The 25,331-nt window shown below is 41.3% G+C and overlaps 1 protein-coding gene across 1 annotated transcript in view; it reads left to right on the forward strand.

The window, feature by feature from the left end:
* The first annotated feature begins 843 nt into the window (after positions 1-843).
* Positions 844-25,331, forward strand: part of frmpd2 (FERM and PDZ domain containing 2) — a 46,722-nt gene continuing 22,234 nt past the window's right edge. The window contains exons 1-20 of the mRNA XM_051674454.1: positions 844-976; positions 1,085-1,248; positions 1,456-1,521; positions 1,649-1,822; positions 4,130-4,199; positions 4,311-4,380; positions 4,858-4,996; positions 5,220-5,291; positions 5,431-5,605; positions 5,848-5,983; positions 6,898-7,036; positions 7,398-7,550; positions 8,358-8,543; positions 12,538-12,697; positions 14,220-14,412; positions 14,519-14,604; positions 15,187-15,264; positions 15,357-15,464; positions 24,245-24,361; positions 24,502-24,680. Coding sequence (XP_051530414.1) covers positions 844-976; positions 1,085-1,248; positions 1,456-1,521; positions 1,649-1,822; positions 4,130-4,199; positions 4,311-4,380; positions 4,858-4,996; positions 5,220-5,291; positions 5,431-5,605; positions 5,848-5,983; positions 6,898-7,036; positions 7,398-7,550; positions 8,358-8,543; positions 12,538-12,697; positions 14,220-14,412; positions 14,519-14,604; positions 15,187-15,264; positions 15,357-15,464; positions 24,245-24,361; positions 24,502-24,680 — 2,598 coding nt within the window. The remainder of the gene's footprint in view (positions 977-1,084; positions 1,249-1,455; positions 1,522-1,648; positions 1,823-4,129; positions 4,200-4,310; positions 4,381-4,857; positions 4,997-5,219; positions 5,292-5,430; positions 5,606-5,847; positions 5,984-6,897; positions 7,037-7,397; positions 7,551-8,357; positions 8,544-12,537; positions 12,698-14,219; positions 14,413-14,518; positions 14,605-15,186; positions 15,265-15,356; positions 15,465-24,244; positions 24,362-24,501; positions 24,681-25,331) is intronic.

A 25,331-nucleotide genomic window follows, 5' to 3' on the forward strand; every position in this document is an offset into this window, starting at 1 on the left:
CTCTTCATTGCTACAATGAACCCTTAAATCTACTACAAAGGCTTACCAGTATTGTCGGTAGCTCGTGATGTCCAGGAGTCGATAGTAAGAGCCTCCGCCTTCTCAGGCTGCGTACGCACAAAAGTCTTTGTCTCTTGTATACTTCTCAACACAACATTAGTTGTGAGTGTGAGTGGCACAGTAACTTAAACTCATTAAGTTTCATTTCATCTAATGTTTCAAAAAGGGCTACATATCTCTGACTATAAACTTAGCTACACAATTTGTTAGCTTCTTGGCCTGTGGCGAATCAACTGATATTTTCTTCTTCGGGTTCAAAGCTTTCACAATTGCAGGTTGTATCTGTTTACTGCCTTTCGCTGCACATACCTGCCATTCGTCATGATATTTGTTCATATGCTATAGATTGGTTGTGTTCCAGGGGTATGGAGATTCATCCAGGTATTGGCCAGCTCCATCAACCCAGAATTCAAAATGACTCCAAACTTCGCTTCTTTTTTCCTTTCCCTAAAACTCTCCCATTTGTTTATCTGTCACAACATTACCCACAAAAAATACTATGCGAAACACCAGCTGCAAAAACTTAAGGGTGACAGAGGTGATGATAACTTAGTATTAAGTACAGTACATGCTATATCACCCCCTTGTTTTCTCCCAAAGCTATTATACCAGACTACATTAATGGAAAGGCAACTGACAGTGAATTAGAAAGCACATAAATTAGACTTCTAATTTAAATGTCAGCTAATGTTAATATATCAATGCCTCAAAAGCATATCGAGAAAATAACATACATTTCAATAAACAATTAATCGACATTTTATGTGTGTGTGTGTGTGACCCATGGTTTGCAGAATGAGCACATTTGTGACCCTTGCAGAGGTGCTGGAGTCACGGGGATCACCTCTGGAGGAGGATGAGGTTTGGGCTCTCCTCCTGGGTGCAGCAGAAGTCTTGATAAACATCTCCTGTAAAGGTACAGGGACTTCAGCACACATGTCCTTATCCTTCAGTTCCAACAAAAGTATATTCCCTTTGGAAAGTCATGATGTACAGTATGTCACCGTTTTACTCTCTCTCTCAGATCCTGGCAACATGTGCCTGGTCATCAGCCCTGGTTCCATGCTCCTTTCCACAAGCGGCAGCATTGCCTTTAAGACCTGCAGTCGTTCTGAGGATGTGGGCTCATTTACTTCCCCAGAAATGTCACAGAGAAACTCTTCCACCAGGAGGCAGGCCACAGAGAAGGTGAGTTGGCCCAGGAATATAGATTTTTTTTCAGACAGCCCTTCCTGTGAATGAAATTAATAGGGTGGCCTTGAAGGTTAAGGGAAGGGGTGGTAAGTCTCTTAAGAACGTGAGATTTTCAATATTGGATATGCCAAAAAAGTCGTTCAAGAAGACTTACAAAAGAAAAAAAGATTGAAAACGTAGCATTTCTTTTTGTGGTTTTAGATGGTGGTTTACTCACTGGGCATGACACTGTATTGGACAGTGGATTATCAACTTCCTCAAAATCAAGTGGGTTCTTAAAGTTGTATTGATCTCTATGTTACATCGTCAAATCTTTTCACGATTCAATACATTCTCGAAGGATAAAATCAAGTCTTAATATATAAATCATTTATTGCAACTCTTCTGCTACTAGCCTGTCCAGCTCAGTGACAATCTGAACAGCCTTCTACTGAGCATGTGTGAGGACGTGGCTCTCAAACGAGTGAACTTACTTACAGTGCTGGAGACATGTGAGCAACATCATAAGAATGTTCTCCTTTCCCGACCAGAGAGAGTCATCAGGCAGATGTCAGAAGATGTACTACAGGTAAAATAAAATATAAAAATTATGTAACTAACTTAAATATGCAGTAAATATATATATAGAGTATACACTGCAATTTTATATATATATATATTGTTATATATAATATACAGTTGTAATATATATACAATTACATGTTGCAAATATGTTTTGCAATAACGTTTTTACCTATAAAGCATGTTCATGTGCAAAAGAAAATGAACCATAGCTTAGTTTATAGTTACAGTTGAAATCAGAAGTTTATATACACCTTAGCCAAATATATTTAAACTCAGTTTCTCACAATTCTTGACATTTAATCGTAGAAAACATTCCCTCTCTTAGGTCAGTTAGGATCACTACTTTATTTTAAGAATGTGTAATGTCAGAATAATAGTAGAGAGAATTATTTATTTCAGCTTTTATTTATTTCATCACATTCCCAGTGGGTCAGAAGTTTACATACACTTTGTTAGTATAGCATTGCCTTTAAATGTTTTTAACTTAGGTCAAACGTTTTGGTTAGCCTTCCACAAGCTTCTCAGAGTATTTTGCTGGAATTCTGGCCCATTCCTCCAGACAGAGCTGGTGTAACTGGGTCAGGTTTGTAGGCCTCTTTGCTCGCACACGCCTTTTCAGTTCTGCCCACAAATTTTCTATCGGATTGCGGTCAGGGCTTTGTGATGACCACTCCAATACCTTGACTTTGTTGTCCATTTTGCCACAACTTTGGAGGTATGCTTAGGGTCATTGTCCATTTGGAAGACCCATTTGCGACTGAGCTTTAACTTCCTGGCTGATGTCTTGAGATGTTGTTTCAATATATCCACATCATTTTCCATCCTCATGATGCCATCTATTTTGTGAAGCACACCAGTCCCTCCTGTAGCAAAGCACCTCCACAACATGATGCTGCCACCCCCATGCTTCATAGTTGGGATGGTGTTCTTGGCTTGCAAGCCTCACCCTTTTTCCTCCAAACATAACGATGGTCATTATGGCCAAACAGTTCAATTTTTGTTTCATCAGACGAGAGGACATTTCTCCAAAAAAGTAAGATCTTTGTCCCTATGAGCACTTGCATACTGTAGTCTAGCTTTTTTATGGCAGTTTTGGAGCAGTGGCTTCTTCCTTGCTGAGTGATCTGAGTTGTCGATATAGGACTCGTTTTACTGTGGATATAGATACTTGTCTACCTGTTTCCTCCAGCATCTTCAAATGGTCCTTTGCTGTTGTTCTGGGATTGATTTGCACTTTTCGCACCAAACTACACTCATCTCTAGGAGACAAAATGAGTCTCCTTCCTGAGCAGTATGATGGTATACCTTAAAATACATCCATAAGTACACCTCCAATTGACTCCAATTAGCCAATTAGCCTATCAGAAGCTAATTGGCTAATTGTCTAAAGGCTTGACATAATTTTCTGGAATTTTCCAAGCTGCTTAAAGGCACAGTTAACTTATTGTAAGTAGACTTCTGACCTACTGGAATTGTGATATAGTAAATTAAAAGTGAAACAATCTGTCTATAAACAATTGTTGGACAAATTACTTGTGTCATGCACAAAGTAGATGTCCTAAATGACTTACCAAAACTGTAGTTTGCTAATCTGTGGAGTGGTTAAAAAAATAGTTTTAATGACTTCTGATTTCAACTGTATATCACACACACACACACACACACACACACACACACACACACACACACACACACATATATATATATATATATATATGATATAACTCTAAACTAAGCTATGGTTCATTTGTTTTGCAAGTCATTGCACAACATATTTGCAACATATCTGAAAATGTTAACTTGTTTACAACTTATTTGATTGTTAAAATTTTAATGCATAGACATCAGATCTGACCTCATTCCACTGGTTTGGCATTGTTGCCGGCTTAGTACTGGCTTAACAATTTGGTGAAAGTCAAAACTTAGTACATTAACTGGAATAAATGGAATATCAGAAGTAAATGTTAAAGGGCATTTAGCTTAGTCACACAACTTAGTTGCTTCTAAATCTTCATGCCAACTATCACAATGAAAATCACTGTGGATTCCCAACTAGCACCAAAACAAATACAACAATGTCCCCAGTTAATTAAAAGATCCAGCACTGTGCTGGATATCTCAATATACATCAATATATCTCAAATACTGTTATCCCAATTATTGTAGTGCTTTAAATCAATAGTTAGCACTGCAGACTGTTTTAGGTTTAGTTACTGGATTTCATATAATAATTTCATGTTTTATCTTTGATCTTGAATCCTTGCATCCATCATAATTCCTGAAAAAACACTTGCTGATTTTGGTTTTCTAGGTGGAAAAACCCCAAAATGATGCAACTCGTCTCACAGACCAAAGCCAGATGGTTAGAGAAAGACTTAGAGGCATGTTTCACACAACCCATTATTTGATCAAGTTGTTTTTTAAATAAACTCACAAAGTAAACTCTTAAAATAAAAATAAATGCATTTTTAAAGCCTCTTCTTATGCACTAGGTGCTTCATGTCAGAACTCTGTTTGGCTTCTAAAAGGGAACAGCACACCATCACAAGCAGATTTTAGCAGGTGAGCAGACGTGATCAGTTTATGACTCTGTAATGCTTCCACAGGTTTTAAGCATTGGTTCTCAACTGGTTTTGCTTCAGGACCCAGATTTTACATTGGACATCAAGTGGCAACCCAACACACAGCTAAAAACTAACAAAATTGCAAAAAAATAATAATATTAATGTCATAAAACATTGAAATTGAGTGAATTTACCAAAAAGTGCATAGGCCTGACAATATGCAAAATTATTCACATTATGACATAGATTGAATAGGCATTTACAAGCAAACTGGAATGGTGATTTGTTTTGCACCAAAACACCATAGAATTTGAATGAATGCATGGCCTTTGACACCAACAACAAAAGCCTTATTTTGATGTTCTAACTATGCACGGTTATACTGTTTGTTGCATTGTAACACATGCATTTAGCATTGCTTTTCCACTAGCTGTTAAATTTAGATATAATCTTACTGCTCTTCCGTTTTCAGAAGTTGTCACAGTTCACAGCAGAGAAGATGTAACAGCACTTGGCTGACCCAAAGTCCTTGTCTCGACAGGCATCGCCTGTTTAACTCGAGGACAAATCAGTTATTTGGCTCCTCAGTTAGCCTTAATGGAAGGAAAATAAAGGTGATGTTAAGTAAACTTACCTTTAATAAAGAATATATATATATATATATATATATATATATATATATATATATATATATATATATATATATATATATATATGAACATAAAATCCAAAACGATGTGCCTTTCTGTCTCTTCCTTATAATGTTCCTATTTCTCTTTTCCTAGTTTATCAAACTTGCCATGTGGGACAAATGCTTATGTGTGTTCATATTTTTAGGGAAATGGCCCAGAGTTCATCAGAATGTTGGAGGAGCCTCTCGTCATTTTAGAGCTGCCTAATTCTATTGTGGTCAGTTTAACATCCCTAGTTTCTTTATTGGCTCTGTATCAAAGAACTTGTTATATAATAACATTGACAGCCTGGTACCATAGAAAGGATCAAATTTTGCACTTACTTCCACTGTCTCTCTTTCATTCTTTCTGAGCAGTCAAACAAAGGGAGGTCAAGTTCAAACCAAAGGGACTTGACAGTTATAATGCCAAATGGACAGAACATTCTCATCAAGTGTGATGTCAAGTCGAGAGGGGGGGATGTCTTTGATATGATCATCGCTCATTCAAACCTTGTGGAACATTTTTACTTTGGCCTTGCATACAGTGATGGTAATGCACATCTAATGTATTTTAGACAAGTTTGGTCTTTTTTTATGATTATTTTTTGTAGAATTTTGATTTTGTTGTTTTAGCAATGTAATACAAGAAAGTGTGCTATATTACTGAATTTAAGCATGCATGTAGTCACAGACTTATTTACATAATTCTAAATAATTCTGATGTTGAAAAATTAGGTCTGTATGTCAGTTAAGTTTTTTTACCATTTTAATTTTCCTTTTTTTTTTCTTCAGATGATGAATTTTTCTTTCTTGACAATGAAAAAAAAATTTCAAAAGTTGCCCCCTACAGCTGGAAAAAAGTGCCCACTTCCACATTTGTGCTTCATTTCCGCATCAAGTTTTTTGTGAACGACATCTCTCTTCTTCTGTAAGTCTCTTTCTTTCCCTGTTCTCATTGTACCAGACCTGTTTAACCCTGAAATGCGTGGGCATTTTGCCAAAAACATTTCCATACTTCGGGTCTTTAGCGACCCAAAACTTATACCTAAGTCTTTTATTTTTCATATATCAAAGAGATGGTGCAACAAATAAATAGAACCAGAATCATAACTTCAACACTGAAATTGTATGAGACTCAATTGGCATATCGCATATTGAGTTACACTTAACACATAAACTACACATAAGATGTATGTTTATATGTATTTTCTCAGGCACTTATTGAGTCTAATTAGACATACAACTAACAGAATTTCTGTTGTACACCCAAATGTCAGTAGTCATATCATACTGTTTACATGTTACACTTGCTATAGTTTACTTCCATGTTGCTTCTTTGTCAAATGTAAATCAAGTCAATCACTGAAACAACAGCACTACCTTGAGTAACAAATAACATATATAATATGAATGTGTACACGTATATGGGATACTGATAATTCACCGCCATAGCACAGAAAATCTACATGATATAGTTGTAATTTTTATGAATATGGCACACATTTGTCTTGTAATAAAAAAAGAAAAATGTATCATGTGATAGTAAACTGAAATAGATATGAAATAATGATCAAAATATGATTTATAGTCACTATTACAAATCTTTTTTTTTTTTTTTTTTTGCAATATTGCCATTTTTTTTTTATTGTTAGATAAATTCATAAGAGAAAGGCTGAGGAACCCTAAAGGGGTGTGGGCATAACTCCAAAACATGGATGAAGTAAAGGAGGTGGTATGAGGTCCTGGGTCACTAAAGACCCAAAGGATGCACTGAAGGGTCAATGGTGTGTTTTTACCTGTACTGTTTCCCAACCTTGGACTCCATTGTGTTTACTGCCACAGCAACAAGCTGACCCGTCATCAGTACTATCTCCAGTTGAGGCGGGACATTTTGGAAGACAGGTTACCCTGTAATGAGGAGACCTGCTTGTTTCTTGGTGCCTTGGCTCTCCAAGCCGAGTTTGGGGACAGTATGCCTGAGGTATTCCAGCTATCACATGATGGCCTTTCCACAGTGATGTGTGTTTATTCTCAGGGCTAAAGTCATACATGTTTTCAAGCTGTAGTCTCTGCCTCTCTATCTCTGCCATGATGTCACACCCATAAAATAGTGATGACATCATGGGAGAAGATAAAAACAAATGCTAATAAATAATATGCCTTTAGGAAGCATTGAGAACTTAGGTCAAATAAATACTAAGCAACTGCTAAATGGTTATGTAAGACAGTTTGTTTTTTTATATAGCTTTTACAAGTGTTTACTTGTTTTAGATTAATGCTAAAAGCACTGTTTTTTAGCACATTTTCACCATGATAAAAAGCTTTTCTGTCTCCTCTGAAAGGTTTATGGGAAGAACTACTATCAGCCAGAGCACTACGTTTCCAAGAGTGTTTTGCAGAAAATGGCAATGCCTTGCCTGAAAGAAGAGTTGCTGCGGTTACATGCCAACAATGCAAACATGGTTGCTGATGAATCAGAGCTAGCGTTTCTCAAGGTTATATTCACTTCTGTTCTTCCTGACACCACACATGGTTTATTTTACTTTTCATATAATTACAAAATACACCTGTGAGAACATCTGAAGGGAACTGACATCCACTCAAAATAACCTTTGGGACCAATTAAATATACAGCAGTTAACGGCTAGGTAAATGTGACTTTAGTTTAGTGTCATTTGTTTGCAGATGCTACTTGATTAGATATTATGTAATCTAATAAATAAATAAATAAATAATAATACATTTTTTTAATGTGTCTTAAATGCCCAAATACATTTTGGGGCCACTATATACATACAGAGCCAGTCAAACGTTTAGACATACCTAACGGAATTTATGTTTATCATGACCTTAAAGACCTTCTGATTCTTTAAATTAATTTTGTAGAAATTTTTAAATTATACTTAGGGTATCTACTTTGCAGAATCTGCCTGTAAAATGCACTATAAGATAGTGTTGATTTAGCTTCTCAGTGGTCACTGTATAATTACCATTTATGCTAAAATGTGTAACATATTAATAATAAATGACCAGGTGTGTCCAAATGTTCAGTTGTACTTTATGCCTATTTGGATGGAAAATATGACCACCGTGTTTGTTTTGTCTGCTGTGACAAATGTTTTTCATCTTGTCATCTTGGATTTATCCAGATCCATAATGACTCTACTGACTACTGGCCAAACATTGTTATAGATACCATTGAGTCTGAATAGCTTTTCTGTTTAAGATGCTTGGTAGTGAATGTCCTACATTACATAATCTGTCCAATTAACTTGGCAGCACTGACTTAACTCAACCCACAGACTATTCAACAGCTTCCAGAGTATGGAGTGCTGTTTCACCATGTGACCCGTGAGAAGAAGCCTGTCTTTGAAGAGCTTGTCCTGGGAGTGTGTGCCAAAGGCATCGTTGTGTATGAAGTTATAAATAACTCCCGCACCACACGCCTTAGATTCCAGTGGAGAGAGACTACCAGTATCACCTCAACTGTGAGTAAACACAAATACAAACCACTGATACTTTTATTATTTAATAATATTTTTTAATACATTAAAGTGATAGTTCACCCAAAAATGAAAATTCATTCATCATTTACCCACCCTCATGCCATTCCAGATGTAGCAGAACACAAATAAAGATTTTTAAAAGAATATCTCAGCTCTGTAGGTCCATACAATGCAAGCAAATGATGATCAGACATTTGTAGCTCCAAAAATCACAGAAAGGAAACATAAATGTAATCCACAAGACTCTTGTTTAAATCCATATCTTCAGAAGCATTATAATAGGTGTGGGTGAGAAACAGATTTAAGTCCTTTTTTTACTCTATATCTCCACTTTCACTTTTACATCTGAAAGTCACTTTTGCCTGTTTAGTTTCACTTTCATATCTGAAAGTAAAGGTTAAAGTGGAGATTTAGAGTACTTTACTTGGATTACTTTTATGTTTCCTTTATGTGATTTTTGGAGCTACAAAGGTCTGGTCACCATTCACTTGCATTGTAAGGACCTACAGTGCTGAGATATTCTTTTAAAAATCTTCTTTTGTGTTCTAATGAAGAAAGAAAGTCATACACATCTGGGATGGCATGAGGGTAAGTAAATTATAAGATAATTATCATTTTTGGGCTGTGAACTATCCCTTTAAAGGAGGTAATGTGTGGGATTGTTTTGATGCTAAACTACTTCCTGCTATTCCATCTTATTATGCAGAAACAACTATAAGGCATTTTTAAGTTAATTCCTCTGAAAAGTGTTCCTCTGTGGCATTATCAAAAAATTTTTGTTTATTTGAGCATGCCGACCAGCCTGACACAGCCACATTTAATATGTTTGCATGCAATGTAAAAGTTCGGTTTCAGTCGGACTAAAACAATAATTTGTCTTTTTAAAAAACACCAGTTTGTTTGCGATTTCGGACTAACACACCAAGATAATGCTATTGTAGCTCGGTTTAGTGCAGCACGTAAGTCGGACCATAACTGGCCTCAATGTTTTGCACATGTTAAGTATGGTGAATACATTTTACGGATGTGACAGTTACGGACACTTTATATCAAATCATATAGATATCAATGGGACAATCACAAACCTTCACTGCTCCTTCTTTTACTATGATGATTAGATCACTAGATGATTAGGTGTTTTAAGCTTACTGCATCTAAATTTTGAAGAACTTTGCAATTTGAATGAGTGTGGCGCACCCACTAGAGAGTGCCACTCGCTCATGCAGCACTGATTTAAGCAATGAATGCAGACTATATTTAAAAATGGAAAAATAGGAAATGTTATTTTTAGTAATCGTGCAAGGCCATATCATGATTTCAGTCTTAATCTAATCAAACTTGCAGCCTGAATGGATCCCATACCATCAAAGTCTGCAGGTTTCAAAAAGTTTTTGATGTCTTTTTTTTCCCATGTCCATTTAAAAAAAAGTTAATTTCTCAAACTAAAAAAAAAAAAAAAACCTTGTCTAGACTGAATATTTTCTGATGTCTGAACTCTGCCTGCAGGGGTTTATGATTACACATACAAATGGTTTGATATACTGGTAATGAGTACTTTCTATGAGAAGTTAAGTCTGCAAATGTCACGTCCATAACGCTGAAATTGCTCAGAGGTGTCCTCAAATATTAAATTACGCATTGTGTCATATATACTTGGACAGACAGATAGAAGACTGTAGCTGGACTATGCAAAAACTTGCTATAAATGTGCAGCAAACGTACTGTACTGATTGGCTCAACCAAGGCTATCTATTGTCTGACCATTGGCAGACCGAGGGAATTTTCAGGAAACCTGTTTGAAAACATTTTGCAATTCCGTTCGGTGACTCTAGTGGCGCAGAATGTGTACACTACAATTTTCAGATAGAGCGTTTGGGTAGAGCCAGAACTAATCTCACATAGTCAGACCTTTGACTCAAACAACAAGGTCTCTGGGCTCTTTTGCAGCTCAAACTAAAAAATAAAATAAATAAATAAATAAATAATAATAATGACGCAGCAGTCTCGGTGAGTGATTGCACAGAAAACAAGTAATTTTTATTTGTATAGCACTTTTCACAATACACATCATCAAAGCAGCTTTACAGGAAATCATACTGTTGTGTCTGTAAAGTCCACACTGAGTAGTTTCATTGAAAACTTTATTGAAAATCATACCTTAATGTTTTTGTCTTTAGGCCTCCATTAAGCAAGCCAAAGGGGACTGTGGCAAGAAACGAAAAATTCCATAAAATGTTCAAATAAAATTAAAAAGTAATACAAGTCATGTATTAATTTAATAAACAGTATATTTTTTGTAGATATTAGGTAATGTTTATAACTAAAGGATATTGATTGAACTCTAAGATTAATGATTAAGATCTTTGAAGTTTATCCCAAGTTGACTGCTAAGGTTCAAGTAGATGCAGTGTCCTTTGCTATTTGGCAGGTAAAGGCTTTGTGGTAAAAATAAATATATAAATATAAATAAACACAAGAAAATAGATGAAAATGTGTTGAGAGTCTAAGTACAGCACAGAAAACCTAAGTACAGACTATTTCAAAGACATAACTAACTATGTAAACAAAGCAAAATATAAAGTTATGCTTGTGGTTACTGTATCCGCTTCACTTACTTCTCAAACAAAAATCTGAATATCTTTAAAGGGGTCATGACATGCCTTTTTTATTATTTTTAATATGTTCCTTGAGGTTCACTTATAATATATAATAGTGCTGTCAGCGTTACCGCGTTAACGCATGCGATTAATTTAAAATGTTTAACGCTTTAATTTTTGCCCCAGGTGGGGGGTCACCTTGCCCCAGTAGTGGGATAAGATGGACCCTTTTCATAATTTTTATTTTGTGCTAAGACAACAAAATTAGCAAATGTTTCTATTTATTTCCCTTGATAATATGTCGGATGACACACCCTGTACATGCTAAAAGTTTATCTATATATGTTACAATTTAAAAGTAAATGAACATTGTTCTTAAGGGGGGCATCTTACCCCACATTACCCTATATATAGTCCAATTTTACTACTTTTAAAATCTGTTATTAAATCACGATTAACTATGAAAAATAATTGATTAATCATGATTAAAAAATGTAATCTACTAAAAGCCCTAAATATAAGTAAAACATTTTGCACAAAAAAAAAAAAACAAAAAAAAAACATTTTTAAACATGATCATTTTCCACCATTGCAATGTTGCACTGTAATGATTGGTTCTCTGCTCTTGACTGACCTGCTCTCTCCTTGCCATCTCACTGCTCACAGCTACTTGGCGGGGCTACGGAAGTGATAAGGTAAAGTAGGCGTTGATATATTGTTGTGGAGACGGTCAAATGCAAATGTCTACCACACTGTGACATCGCAATGTCAAAATGGGAACGAGTCATTTTGGCAGCTTGGTTTCAACAAATGCTCTTTTTGCAGTGAGGAAGTTTTAAGTTCTGAAACATATAGTTTGTTTTTTAAAGTACAATGACCTTTTATATGTTAAAAGATAAAGGAAAATTGTATTCCTCATGTCATGACCCTTTTAAAAGAGTTAATTTCACTAACCTGGCAAACTTTGGCAAATTTACTGATAATTTTGTCCTCAAAGTGCTCATTGTATCAACATGGAATCTTAATAACATGACAGCTTTCACACAGACATGTGTGCTTTTATTTTTAGTCAAGCAATTTCCAGTTTTGTGTGCAATATGCATCAGACAGTTAGTGCCCAGACTGTGGGTGTGCCATTTGAGGCTGAGATTTGGCCAGACCGGAGTTTGATAGAGTTTATGACTTGTAGGAGACACTTTGAAGTTAAACATACTGTATATGCTAGAGCACAGTTAGGGAATTTAATTTTATGTTGTCTCAATAAACTAAGCACAAAAGTATTGGAGATTGTTGGTAAACTTAATTGATAGAACTGTATAATTAATTTTATGATGTTGGTTCACATAATGATTCTCTGTACCTTGTTCTCGTCAACACAGCGATGTAAATTTGTCATTGAGAGCAGCACCAATAAAAAGAAGCACACCTTTCTGACTGAAAAGTCAAAAGTTGCCAAATACCTCTGCAACCTCTGCTCTGCACAGCACAAGTTTCACAAAGAGATGAGCTCTCGCCAACTCAGCCACAGCCTTGCTTCAGGTTAGTTCACATCAACCCTCTTAAAGTACATTCATGCTGACAGAGATTTGAAGTGACAAAGTGACTAGAAGTCATTAATTTTTAAAAGAGTTGCCAATTTGAGTTGACGTGAGCAACAGCGACCCTGGGCTATGGTGCAAAGTTGAATTCAACTTCATGCAAATGAGTCATGACACGATGTACTGACTACCAATGGGAGTGGAGAGAGTGGAGCTCACATGATCTGCCTCCTAAACCAATTGGATCCAAATTGTATCAAGGTTTCAAGCAACATATAAATGAGAAATATTTTATTATATTGTAATAGGTGTTTTGCCCCAGTGACCATTTTTGTAGTGCTTTTAAAAGTGTCAATTTGGACTTTTTCCTAGTCTGCTGCCTTTGATGTCACAGCTCAGGATAGGCACGAGTGAATAGGTTGTGACTGTACACGTACTTGTGGTGCCATCAGCCAATCAGCGCTGTCGACAAGATGTAATTTTCCTGCAACTCCAGAATGATTAGTCACATACAGTAGCATTTATGGCTCAGATGGTTGGCTCAAAATAATTAAAATAAAATCTGGAAATGAATGCCCATGAACAAAGACTGCAGCAGGCAAGTCGCTTACTTTTGGGGCATCATGCACCAGCCAAGTAACTGTCACTGAAATGAAAGGAAATGCTGATGGATAGCTTTCTCCAAGTATTATATATTGTATTAGTGACCAACAGTAAAGTATCTTGGCAAAATACAGCAATTTATTTGCTGTCGGTGTGAGCATACGTTTAGTCAAGGATAAATGATTGGTTTAATGTGATGAGATGAAGCCCAAATCATCAAGTTCCCAAACCCTCAGTTTTTGTGCTAGTTATTTTTTATAGCATCCTTTCTTGGTGTCATGCTTTAAACAAAACAAAAGAAAAATCAGATAAGTATTGGTGAAAGCTTCCGATTTTCAAGATATTCTTATGCCGGGTGCACACTGTACGATTTTTACGGCCCTTTATGATTGTTGCTTGTCAGACTGTACGATATTATGCCAGTGTGATCTTGGGTAAAAGCCATGGCACACTCTTCGATATTATGTCAAACTGTACGAAACACATTGCAGCCAAGACTTTGAACCCAATTGTCCAGATTGACAGTGTTGACTGGGTTTTTTTAAAATTTGTTATCTCTTTTGGCCGTCATAGGAGTAGTTACACTGCACGACTGCGATGCAAAATTTCAGACACTACCAGAACATTATCAAATGCTAAGATTCATCGTAAAGGCAATTAATTGGCCAATGAATTAGGGACTGCAAATTTTGTCCTACGACAAGATACAGTGAATAATTTGCGATCATCAAAATCTGTCTCGGATTGCAAAATCATGGCCAAAATCATACAGTGTGAACCCGGCTTTAGTTTTGGGCAAGTTGTTAGTTGTTCAGCTTTGACTACCCAGAAAACATGGAAAGGGTGGGCAGAGTTACTACATTTAATCAGACCGTTCCCTTACTAATCACAGTAACTACCAGTTCCAAATATTTCTTCAGAGGAGAGTATCGTGCAGTATGCAGGCATGTGCAGGGCCCAGAACAATCTGACGAGAAGGTTGTCTGAGGTAGCACTTAACGATGGACGCCTCAACGCCACTCCTGATGACTCTATGAGCAAGCTCTGTGAGGACATTGCTATCCGGATCGAGACAAAGATCAAACAACAGAGAGACTTATTAGACCACACAGGGTGAGAACCAACTGCATGTGCACTATTTGCAATAACCCGAATCTTGTACTTGTACTGTAATCTTGTAATCCCTGTTTTTGTTGTAAAATATTTGTTGTACTTTTAGAAGCCAAAGTCCATTTCAGCAGAGAAGATCTTTTAGCTCTCAAAAGAGAAGCTCTGAAGTCCCTTCTGTGTCTTCCGCCCAAAGAGGTATGGATTGATAACTATTCCCTAATAAAATTAACCTGCAGACTATGTTAAACAGGACTGTTTCATTGTTCACTCCTGCAAACTTTGGACTGGACTGAGGTTACTTTGAGTTCTTTGGGTCCAATTTAATTGTGTTATGAACTTCGGCATTTACAACCCATTGTACTTTCAAAATCAGAGGTATTTAAAATGAAACAGGAAATTCAATGAAAAAAATAAAAAAATAAAATGAAAATTGTGAAAAAGTTCATACCAGAATGGGACTTGATGGTTGTAGGGAAGGAGTTGACAAAATAAGATTTGTGACATCAGCCGAAAAAGGAAAGTCGTTTCAGAGGCAGAGCAAATTATTACATTTAGATTATAAAGATAACGAAATGAAGCTTTTTTTATTTTTCTATAATAACATATAAGAAGACCAGGAATGTGTATTAATTAAGTAAAAGGGGTAACTTTTGATTTTATGTTGACTTTAATTTAGTCAATTAGAAACAAGTTTTGTTGTAGGCAAACGGTTATTTTGCCTTCTAAAATACAGAGGTGTTTTAAATTTTTTTTTTACAATATACCTTTTTCTTAAAGATACTCCAATAATTTTGCGACCACCAGAGAGGGAAATAATCTGTGTTTCCCTCAAAAAGGATACAAAAGTTGGCCTTGGTGAGTGGATTCTCCAATACTAACTCATTATTACTGATAACTGATATCATTATATACAGAATATCCATGGGTAAATAAACACTGTACTGTAGGTATTGTAATTGTTGGAGAAGACAACACTGGGAGACTGGACCTTGGAATCTTCATTGCATCCGTTGTTCCTGGAGGCCCAGCTGACCAAGATGGACGCATCAAACCAGGTGAATCTTTAAAATTAGATTACCTGTGGCCAAGTAAACTTTACAAGACAGAAGGTTCTTGTCCTAAACCCATTTAAAGACTTACAAAGATTAATAGTTTTCTGTCTGTTGGTGCATATTTTACAAAATTATTGCAGGTTAGGTGCATCAATTACAAGATCATACTCCTCCAAGACAGTAGATTCATTCTCACACAAACTCATGCTCAAATATACTCTAACAGTTGTGAACAATCAACATGTAGGACTTGTGCACATTTTTATCACAGATTTGCACAGAATGGAAAAGAATGGCTGAAAAATATAGATGAGTGTTTCAGGAGACACGGGCAGTTTGATTTTTGATTTTTCTGATTTGGCTCCAACTTTCCAATGCCTAATTCTTCTCTGGCATTCAATCAGACAACCAATCAGACATCCAATCTTGGTTTTAAAATGGTGCTTAAATTCATCAGTGCACTAAATAGTGGCACCAAAACAGCACAGAAACGTTAACATAAAAAAGAATCGACACCATTACAAAAACTCTTTCAAAGAAAAATCCTCATTCGTCCCTCCTGGAAATAAACCTTTAAGGCAAAAAATCCAAAAGGCCTCCCTCCTTTTCCTAATTTGATCAATATCCCCACCTCTTTTATTGGGTTTTGTATGTTCAATACCAAAAAAGAGAAATGATGACAACAGATGATTGAATTCATTAAAATGTCTTGCAACAGGACTATATATATCCTTTCTTTTTATTGCACTTGTATGTTCTGTCATTTGCTCCTTTAGATAGTGAGATGTTCTCCTACATAGAACTTTTCACATGGGAATTTAATAATATAAATCACATTTCTAGTTTTGCATCTTATAAAACTTTTGATATCAACAGAATGACCATTTATAGGATGATTAAAAGATAAAAAATGTGTACAATTGCCACATTTAAAATTTGCCCTGTAAGCGTCTTTAATGGTTTATCCATTAAGTAATTAGTGGTGTGTCTTTAAATGAACCCTTCAATGTTGAGTCACTTTGAAGGACATGTAGTATTACATCTCTAATATTAATAGTTTTTGGAGTACAAAAAATCAGGTCTGGATTATGCCTGGGTGTTTTTTTGGGGCCCAGATACTTTTCCCGACTCCTGGATTCTGTAATTTTTGTTGCATTATGTAATCAATCTTCTCTATATTTTCGTTCTTTAAATTTAGAGAAGATGTTCTGCTTTTCTTTCTCAAAGTCACCACTATCCTCAGATTCTTTTCAGTCTAGTTAGTTGATTGATTGGAAAGCTTTATATATATATCCCTAAGATTCATAAAAAAATGATAACCCTCCAGGCAGACCTATTGTTTCTGGTGTGGGTAGTCTCACAGAGAGAATTTCTAGTTCCCTATCTGTCACTCACTCGACATTGGTGTCAATGTAGTGACACTAGGGGTCACTCTTGGGAGCCCGAGACACCTCTGGTCTTTGATAAAATGCCAGTGAAAATTGGCGAGTGGTATTTGCATGCCACTCCCCCGAACATACGGGTATAAAAGGAGCTGGTATGCAACCACTCATTCAGATTTTCTCTTCGGAGCCGAACGGTCATGCTCACTGAACTGAATACTACTGTTCATTCACCTCTGCTGGATCTGACGGCGCATTTCAGCGGCTTCTCCCTCCTCTGCACTGGTGCACTGCAGAGAATGCCCCTGGGCGCTTCGGTAGAAAAACTAGAGAGTATATTTTCTGAAAGAGCATTTTTCCCCTCTAAAAGAGTATATAATTCTCTAAAAGAGTGCACACAAGGAACGTCTTTTTAAAGACGCGTCTTTTTAAAGATGTTTTTCCGATTGTGTGTTATTCCTGGTTGTGCTCGTTATCTCTCGCCTTCTAACGGTCACGATCATTGTCTTTTGTGTCTGGGCACTGCTCACGCGGAGACAGCGTTCGTGGATGGTCATGTTCTCATTGCGAGAATATGTCCATGGCAATGTTGCGGTCGCGGCTCGCCTTCGTAAGAAAGCGAGCCACCCCAGAGGCTCCCGCCTCGGTCCTTTTACCCACGGGTTTGAGGCCAGCGCGGCTAGCACTGGGGGCGATTTGGGGACCCCAATGGGACCGCCTCCGCCGGGTATCCCCCGCGGACCTCCCATTCCCCAGCACGCTCGTCTTCCCCGATCGGGCTTCCGGGTGAGTCCGCCGGCTCGTCTCACGGCGAGTTCGACCTCTTATTCGGAGCCCGCGAAAGTGATGAGCTCTCGAGCACAGCATCGGAGAGCGGGCTCGTCCAGTCGGAAGCCTCAGCTGGGCTCCTCCCTTCGGGGTCGATCGCCCAGTCACAGGCTGATGCGGAGATGATGACATGCTTTCCAGGGCAGCCGCGAGCATCGGTTAGAGTGGATTTCACCGCTCTTTCCTGAACCCTCGCGGCTCGGTGATAGGTACCTGGGCTCGCGGCGCCGCTCAAAGCCACGCCCTGCCCCGTTCCTTTCTTCCCGGAAGTGCATGAAGAGCTGACAAGGTCACGGGAGGCACTTTTTACTGCCCGGTCCCGATCTTTTCAGCTTCCCCGCTCTCACTACCCTCGATGGTGGGGCGGCCAAGGGTTATTCGGCAATCCCCCGGTGGATAAAGGCGCTCGCGGTGCACCTACGCCCGCAGAGCGCCGCTACCTGGCGCGGGTGCCCAAAGCCCCCGTCCAAGGCCTGTAGGTTTACATCGTCTCTGACGGCCAAGGCCTACGGTGCCGCTGGACAAGCCGCCTCCGCCCTGCACGCCATGGCTCTCCTGCAAGTCCGCCAAGGCGCTAAAGGAATTGCACAAGGGTAGTTCCGCCCCGGGATTGATGCAGAAACTGCGCTCGGCAACCGACCTTGCTCTCCAAGCGACGGAGGTCACGGCGCAGTCTCTTGGGCGGACGATGGCCACACTAGTGGTCCAGGAGCGCCACCTCTGGCTCAACCTGGTCGAGATGGGTGATGCCGACAAGACACGATTCCTTGCTGCCCCCATTTCCCAGGCGGGCCTATTCGGCGACACCGTTGAGGACTTTGCCCAGCAGTTCTCGATGGTAGAGCAGTAGATGGATGCTAGCCGGCATATCCTGCCCCGGCGCGGCTCAAGATCCCACACCCCATCTACTCATCGCCAAGGGCGTCCCCCTGCGGTGACTGCACCGGCTCTGCCGCAGCCCGCCCCTTCGGCCTGGCCCCGGCGTGGAGCCCACCGCAGGAAGCAGATGCCACCCGTCTCGCGGCTGCCCAGAACCCGTGAAAGGTTTCAAAGCGCCCTTGAGACGGGCAACCCAGGGACAACGAAACCCACTGCTCTGGAGCTGGTAAGCAGATCTTCATCTTTTTGTTACCTTTTGCATTTAATTGCGCTGCATGCCCAAGTGGCTGCAGTACTCAAGAGCTCAGCAAGAGTGGTTTCCTTGTTCCCTGGGTCACGTATCCGGTGTGTACGGCTGGCATCACAACCACCGTCCACCACTCCATTTGGCAGGTTGGTGCTCCAGCGGCGGTCTCCCGCCCCGAGCACCCAGCTGTGGCACAAATCCGCCCCCGATGTGACAGTCTCCACGGGTCATGAGGACAGGCCTCTTCCTCCCCCGTCCCAGGCTGTTCCGGGGTGGTCACAAGGAGCCAGGTAAGTGCTTCGATGTCCTCGGACTCAGCACGGCCACGACGTGGTGTGGCACCTCGAGCTCCACCCCGCCGCGAGGCCCCACCTGCCGGTATATCCGATGACATTGTCCCTTTGGTCCCCCTTGCGCGGAACTTGGACGCATGGCTTGCGCCTTCCAGTCCGTCACGAGGGCTGGTCCGGACCGTCCGACTCGGCTGCGCGATTCACTTCGCCGGGCATCCGCCCAGGTTCAGCGGTGTCCACTTCACCTTGGTGAAAGACGAAAATGCTGCTACCTTGCGCGGAGATCGCTACCCTCCTACGGAAGGACGCGATAGAACCTGTCCCTCCAGCCGAGATGAAGAAAGGGTTTTACAGCCCCTACTTCATTGTACCGAAAAAAGGCGGTGGGTTGCGGCCAATCTTGGACCTGCGAGTACTGAACCGGGCTTTACACAGACTCCCGTTCAAGATGCTGACGCAAAGACGCATTCTAGCGAGTGTCCGGCATCAAGATTGGTTCACGGCGGTAGACCCGAAGGATGCGTACTTTCACGTCTCGATCCTTCCTCAACACAGACCCTTCCTGTGGTTTGCGTTCGAGTCAGGCGTATCAGTACAAGTCCTCCCTTTCGGCCTGTCCCTGTCTCCTCGCGTCTTTACGAAGATCGCAGAGGCTGCCCTTGCCCCGTTAAGGGAGGTGGGCATTCGCATTCTCAACTATCTCGACGACTGGCTAATCTTAGCTCACTCTCGAGACGAGTTATGCGCACACAGGGACCTGGTGCTCTCACCGACTAGGGCTTCGGGTCAACTGGGAAAAGAGCAAGCTCCTCCCGGTTCAGAGCATCTCTTTTCTCGGTTTGGAGTTGGACTCAGTCTCCTTGACAGTGCACCTTACGAACGAGCGCGCCCAGTCGGTGCTGGCCTGTTTGAAGGCGTTCAAACAGAAAACAGCGGTTCCACTGAAACTTTTTCAGAGGCTCCTGGGGCATATGGCATCCTCGGCAGTGGCCACCCCGCTCTGGTTGATGCATATGAGGCCGCTTCAGCACTGGCTCCAGACTTGAGTCCCGAGACGGGCATGGCGCCACGGGACACACTGCGTGGGCATTACGTCGGTCTGTCACTGTCTTTTCAGCCCTTGGACCGACCTCTCGTTTCTACGAGCAGGTGTTCCCCTAGAACTAGTCTCTAGGTGCGTCGTGGTCATGACAGACGCCTCCAAAACGGGCTGGGGCGCTGTTGGCAACGGGCACGCAGCCGCCGGCCTCTGGACGGGTCCGCGGCTGCGTTGGCACATCAACTGCCTAGAGTTACTGGCAATTCTGCTCGCCCTGCGGAGGTTCCGGCCGTTGATCCACGGCAAGCACGTGCTAGTTCGGACAGACAGCACAGCAGCGGTAGCATATGTCAACCGCCAAGGCGGTCTGCGCTCCCGCTGTATGTCACATCTCGCCTGCCGTCTCCTCCAACGGAGTCAGCAGCACCTCAAGTCGCTGCAAGCCACTCACATCCCGGGCAACCTCAACACTTCGGTGGATGCGCCGTCACAGGTTACCCTCAAGGGAGAGTGGAGACTCCACCTTCAGGTGGTCCAGCTGATTTGGAGATGATTCGACAGGCACAGGTGCACCTGTTCGCCTCCCAAGAATCCTCCCCACTGCCCGCTCTGGTACACCCTGACCGAGGCCTTCCTCGGCATAGATGTGCTGGCACACAGCTGGTCCCCTGGCATTCGCAAATATGCGTTTTCCCCAGTGAGCCTGCTTGCACAGACCCTGTGCAAGGTCAGGGAGGACAAGGAGAAGGTCATCCTGGTAAGCACCCTAATGGCCCGCCCAGACGTGGTGCTCAGACCTCACGCTCCTCGTGACAGCTCCCTCCGGGCAAATTCCCCTGAGGAAGGATCTTCTTTCTCAGGGAAGGGGCACCATCCGGCACCCGTGCCCAGACCTCTGGAATCTCCATGTCTGGCCCCTGGACGGGACGTGGAAGACCCAAGCTGTCTCCCACCTGCGATGGTAGACACGTTCACTCAGACTAGGGCCCCCTCTACGAGGCGCCTGTATGCCTTTAAGTTGCGTCTGTTCGCTAAGTGGTGTTTTTCCCATTGGGAAGACCCCCAGAGATGCGCAGTCAGATAAGTGCTTTCCTTCCTGCAAGAGAGGTTGGAAGGGAGGCTGTCCCCTTCCACCTTGAAGGTGTACGTTGCTGCAATAGCAGCACACCACGACGCAGTCGACAGTAAGTCCTTAGGGAAGCATGATCTGATCATCAGGTTCCTAAGAGGTGCCAGGAGGCTGAATCCCTCCAGGCTATGCCTCGTTCCCTCATCGGACCTCTGTAGTTTTTCAGGGTCTACAGAGAGCCCCCTTTGAGCTTTGCAGTCAGCCGAGCTTAAGGCGCACTCCTTGAAGACTGCCCTCCTGACTGCGCTCACTTCCAACAAGAGGGTAGGTGACTTGCAAGCGTTCTCTGTCAGCGAAACGTGCCTGGAGTTTGGTCCGGGCTATTCTCATGTGATCCTGAGACCCCGACCGGGCTATGTACCCAAGGTTCCCACCACTCCTTTTAGGGACCAGGTGGTGAACATGCAAGCACTGCCCCAGGAGGAGGCAGACCCAGCCCTGTCGTTGCTGTGTCCGGTGCGCGCTTTTACGCATCTATTTGGATCGCACGCAGAGCTTTAGAGTCTCTGAGCAGCTCTTTGTCTGCTTTGGTGCACAGCAGAAAGGAAGCGCTGTCTCCAAGCAGAGGATCGCCCACTGGCTCATTGACGCCATAACTATGGCATATCTCGCCCAAAACATGCCGCCCCCGATAGGGCTACGAGCCCATTCTACCCATGGTGTAGCGGCTTCTTGGGCCCTGGCCAGAGGTACCTCTCTAACAGACATTTGCAGAGCAGCGGGCTGGGCAACACCCAACACCTTTGCAAGGTTCTACAACCTCCGGGTGGAACCGGTTTCATCCCAGGTAGTGGCACGCAACACAAGCAGATAAGCCCGGGATAGCCGGCCGGGTGTATCGCTTGCACATAGCGCCTTCCACCTCCTTTTGAGCTGAAGACGTGTGCTGTTAATTCCCAGTAGTGTTCACAAAAGTTGTTCCCTGGTTGACTTCCTCCGAGCCCTGTGGCAGTCGAGTTTTCGGAGAGACTCGCTGCTGGCCCAGTACACGCACTAACTAAGAGCCCGGTTCTGGGTTAGGTGCTCCGCATGTGGTGGTTCCCTGTAAGGCTAACCCCATGCGATCTATATCTTCCGCTAATTCATTTTCCTGCTGGCAAACTGCATCTTCCTTGGGCAGAGCCCCTCTGCCCCAGTCTCCATGTTGTAGTAACTCCTCCCCCATTGGGCAGGATCTACCTTGAAGGCTCTCCACATGGTTGGAAAGACCATGTGATGTATTCTTCCACTTAAATATCCCCCCCTCTCTTGGGGCGAAGTGTGGTCTCCGCGGTGTCCTCCCCTTGGGAGGGACACCCCCGACTAGACCTGGCGGCCCAGTCGGATAATCCCCCTTCTTTTTTAGGGAGTGGAAAAAGAGAAGGGGAAAGAGGCCACGACTGGGTTAAGCCTGTCTCTATCTCTGGGTAGTCGACTTGTCCCCAAAAAGGGCCGTTCGACACTCATAACTGTGTTGGGGGAGGTTACGTGTCAACCTGGTGTGCTGGCTATGAGGCACACATCAAGTCTGCCCACCACACATTGCCAGTTCATGTAACACAGTTCTGCCTTATGGCGTTTTGTATTGGGACCCCTAGTGTCACTACATCGACACCAACGTCGAGTGAGTGACAGATAGGGAACGTCATGGTTACTGGTGTAACCTCCGTTCCCTGATGGAGGGAACGAGATGTTGGTCCCTCCTGCCACAACGCTGAACTACCCGCTGAAATGGCCGGACCTTATATCGGCTCCTTCAGCGTAAAACCTGAATGAGTGGTTGCATACCAGCTCCTTTTATACCCGTATGTTCGGGGGAGTGGCATGCAAATACCACTTGCCAATTTTCATTGGCCTTTTATCAAAGACCAGAGGCGTCTCGGGCTCCCAAGAGTGACCCCTAGTGTCACTACATCGACACCAACGTCTCGTTCCCTCCATCAGGGAACGGAGGTTACACCAGTAACCATGACGTTTTGTTGATCATTACAAAAGATTTTGTCCCTAGTTTAAGATCATATATTAAAGATAGTACTCATTTCTTATTGTTTCTCAAAAGTCTTCCACCACTAAACCAAGAGGTATTGTTGTGTACTCCAGACACTGAATCATTATACACCAATACTGACCATCAACAAGGTCTTGACACATTTGAATATTATTTTAATACAAAGATAATACAAAAACCTTCTACCACATTTCTAGTCAATTTGGCTTCTTTCGTTCTAAAAAGTAACGTTTTCTTTTTTGATGATACTCCATGCCTCCAGGTCTCTGGAACTGCAATGGGGACAAAAATGGCCCCCAGCTTTGCATGTCTTTTTGTAGGTAAATTGGAGGAGTTAGTATTGTATTAAGTACAAAATAAAAACACCCAGGCATAATCCAGACCTGATTTTTTTGTACAACATATACTCCAAAAATTATTAATATTAGAGATGTACTACTATACTATGTAAGAAACTATGTTTCTTAAGTGTTTTCATTTATACTGTGAAGCTCTGTTGTGCAGTGCTTTATTTGACTGAAAATAACTCCAATGTTTTTTGTTTTGTTTTTCAGAATTAATAATTATATTTGTATATTTCTTTGATTAGACCCTATTTTGCTGATAAAATGTATTAAAAATATAAAACATGGAATGCAGAAAAATTAAAACAGAAAATACAGAATTGGGGAAAAAATTTAACCGTTTTCATAGTCCTTTGCACTAATGTTACACAAGAAAAACACAACTGTGTGTTCCTATTCAAAATTCTGCAGCAATCAAAGGAGTTAAAAACTGTACATTTAAAGAGCATTATCTGTTATCTGTTTTCTGTTTTAAATATGTCTTGTTGCAGTAGTTATACCTATGAAAAACAAAAGTGTTTTTTTGTCTAGTTTCATCAGTCATCTGAGGCTGATTATTTTAAGTATTAAGTATATTAAGTATCAATTTAGTATCATACCAAAGCTAAAATTTTGGTATCAGAGCAACCCTACTAACCTCACATCTTTCCCTCAGGTGGTCGACTGATCTCTCTCAACCAGATCAGCCTGGAGGGAGTGTCCTTCAGTGAAGCTGCTGACATCATGCAGAACAGCTCTAATGAGGTGGAACTTATTGTCTCACAGCAAAAAGGTACATCTGGACCCATCCATCATCCACATTCAGTCTACGTGATATCATATCAATAGAGTTTACAAAAGAAAGACAGCAATGACCATACAATTCTGCTCATAGATGAATGAACTATGAAATTCTGAAATCATGTATCTCAGGTCTCAATAAGTTTGGTGGCAGTGGTAGTCTGGCAGAGAGGGGCTACGATTCGCAGAGTACTATATTGGTTGACAATCGAACAGGGGATGATGATTTGGATGAGCTGGTCAATGTTATGATGACCCCTAAAGCCATGAGCAGGCTTCATGTTCCTGAGGTCCGCATTGTAAATGCACAGGTACAGTATCAGAAAATGTGATGTATACTGTACATATTGTCTTCAAGCTCTGGGATGATACTGATGTATTCAGTGGCTGGTTATTTTCTATGAAAGTTTGTCTGAATTAGGCCTGTGTATGGATATGTGTGTGTTCTAAAACTTAAATGACTACTTATTTTTACTTGTCGTCCAGATAAGAAGCCAACTAGTACAACTAGGTCTACAACGTTTACCTTAGAGTACTGTATATAAATGACTCACGATACTACGCTCTGCATCAGCAGTTTTTACTTTTTCTGGCAAGTCTAATGCAGCATTTACAGAGCATATATTATATATCTCCATTAACAGATTTGTGCTGATTGCATTGTCATAAAGAGTGTTAAAAACAGTCATGTTGTTTATGCTTATAATTTCTGTTAGCCTAATGACCAAAGTTCAGCCATGAAACTCTATGTGGCGCAAGCTGATAGGTTCTTTGAGCTTGTTTTCTGTTAGCCAATCAGCTCACTCACAGGTGACATGTTAAGCCAATCGGCTGGCATGGTGTGAGATGATTGGTCCTTTGACATGTAATCAGGTAGCCAATCTACTTGCATCTCTTTTGCGGAACATTTAAATTGCTCAGTTCTACAGACAAGCCGTTTTAACTGCAGTGAGCTGCAAGAG

The sequence above is a fragment of the Myxocyprinus asiaticus genome, chromosome 36 (genome assembly GCF_019703515.2).
Source record: "Myxocyprinus asiaticus isolate MX2 ecotype Aquarium Trade chromosome 36, UBuf_Myxa_2, whole genome shotgun sequence".
In the NCBI taxonomy this organism is placed as follows: Eukaryota; Metazoa; Chordata; class Actinopteri; order Cypriniformes; family Catostomidae; genus Myxocyprinus; species Myxocyprinus asiaticus.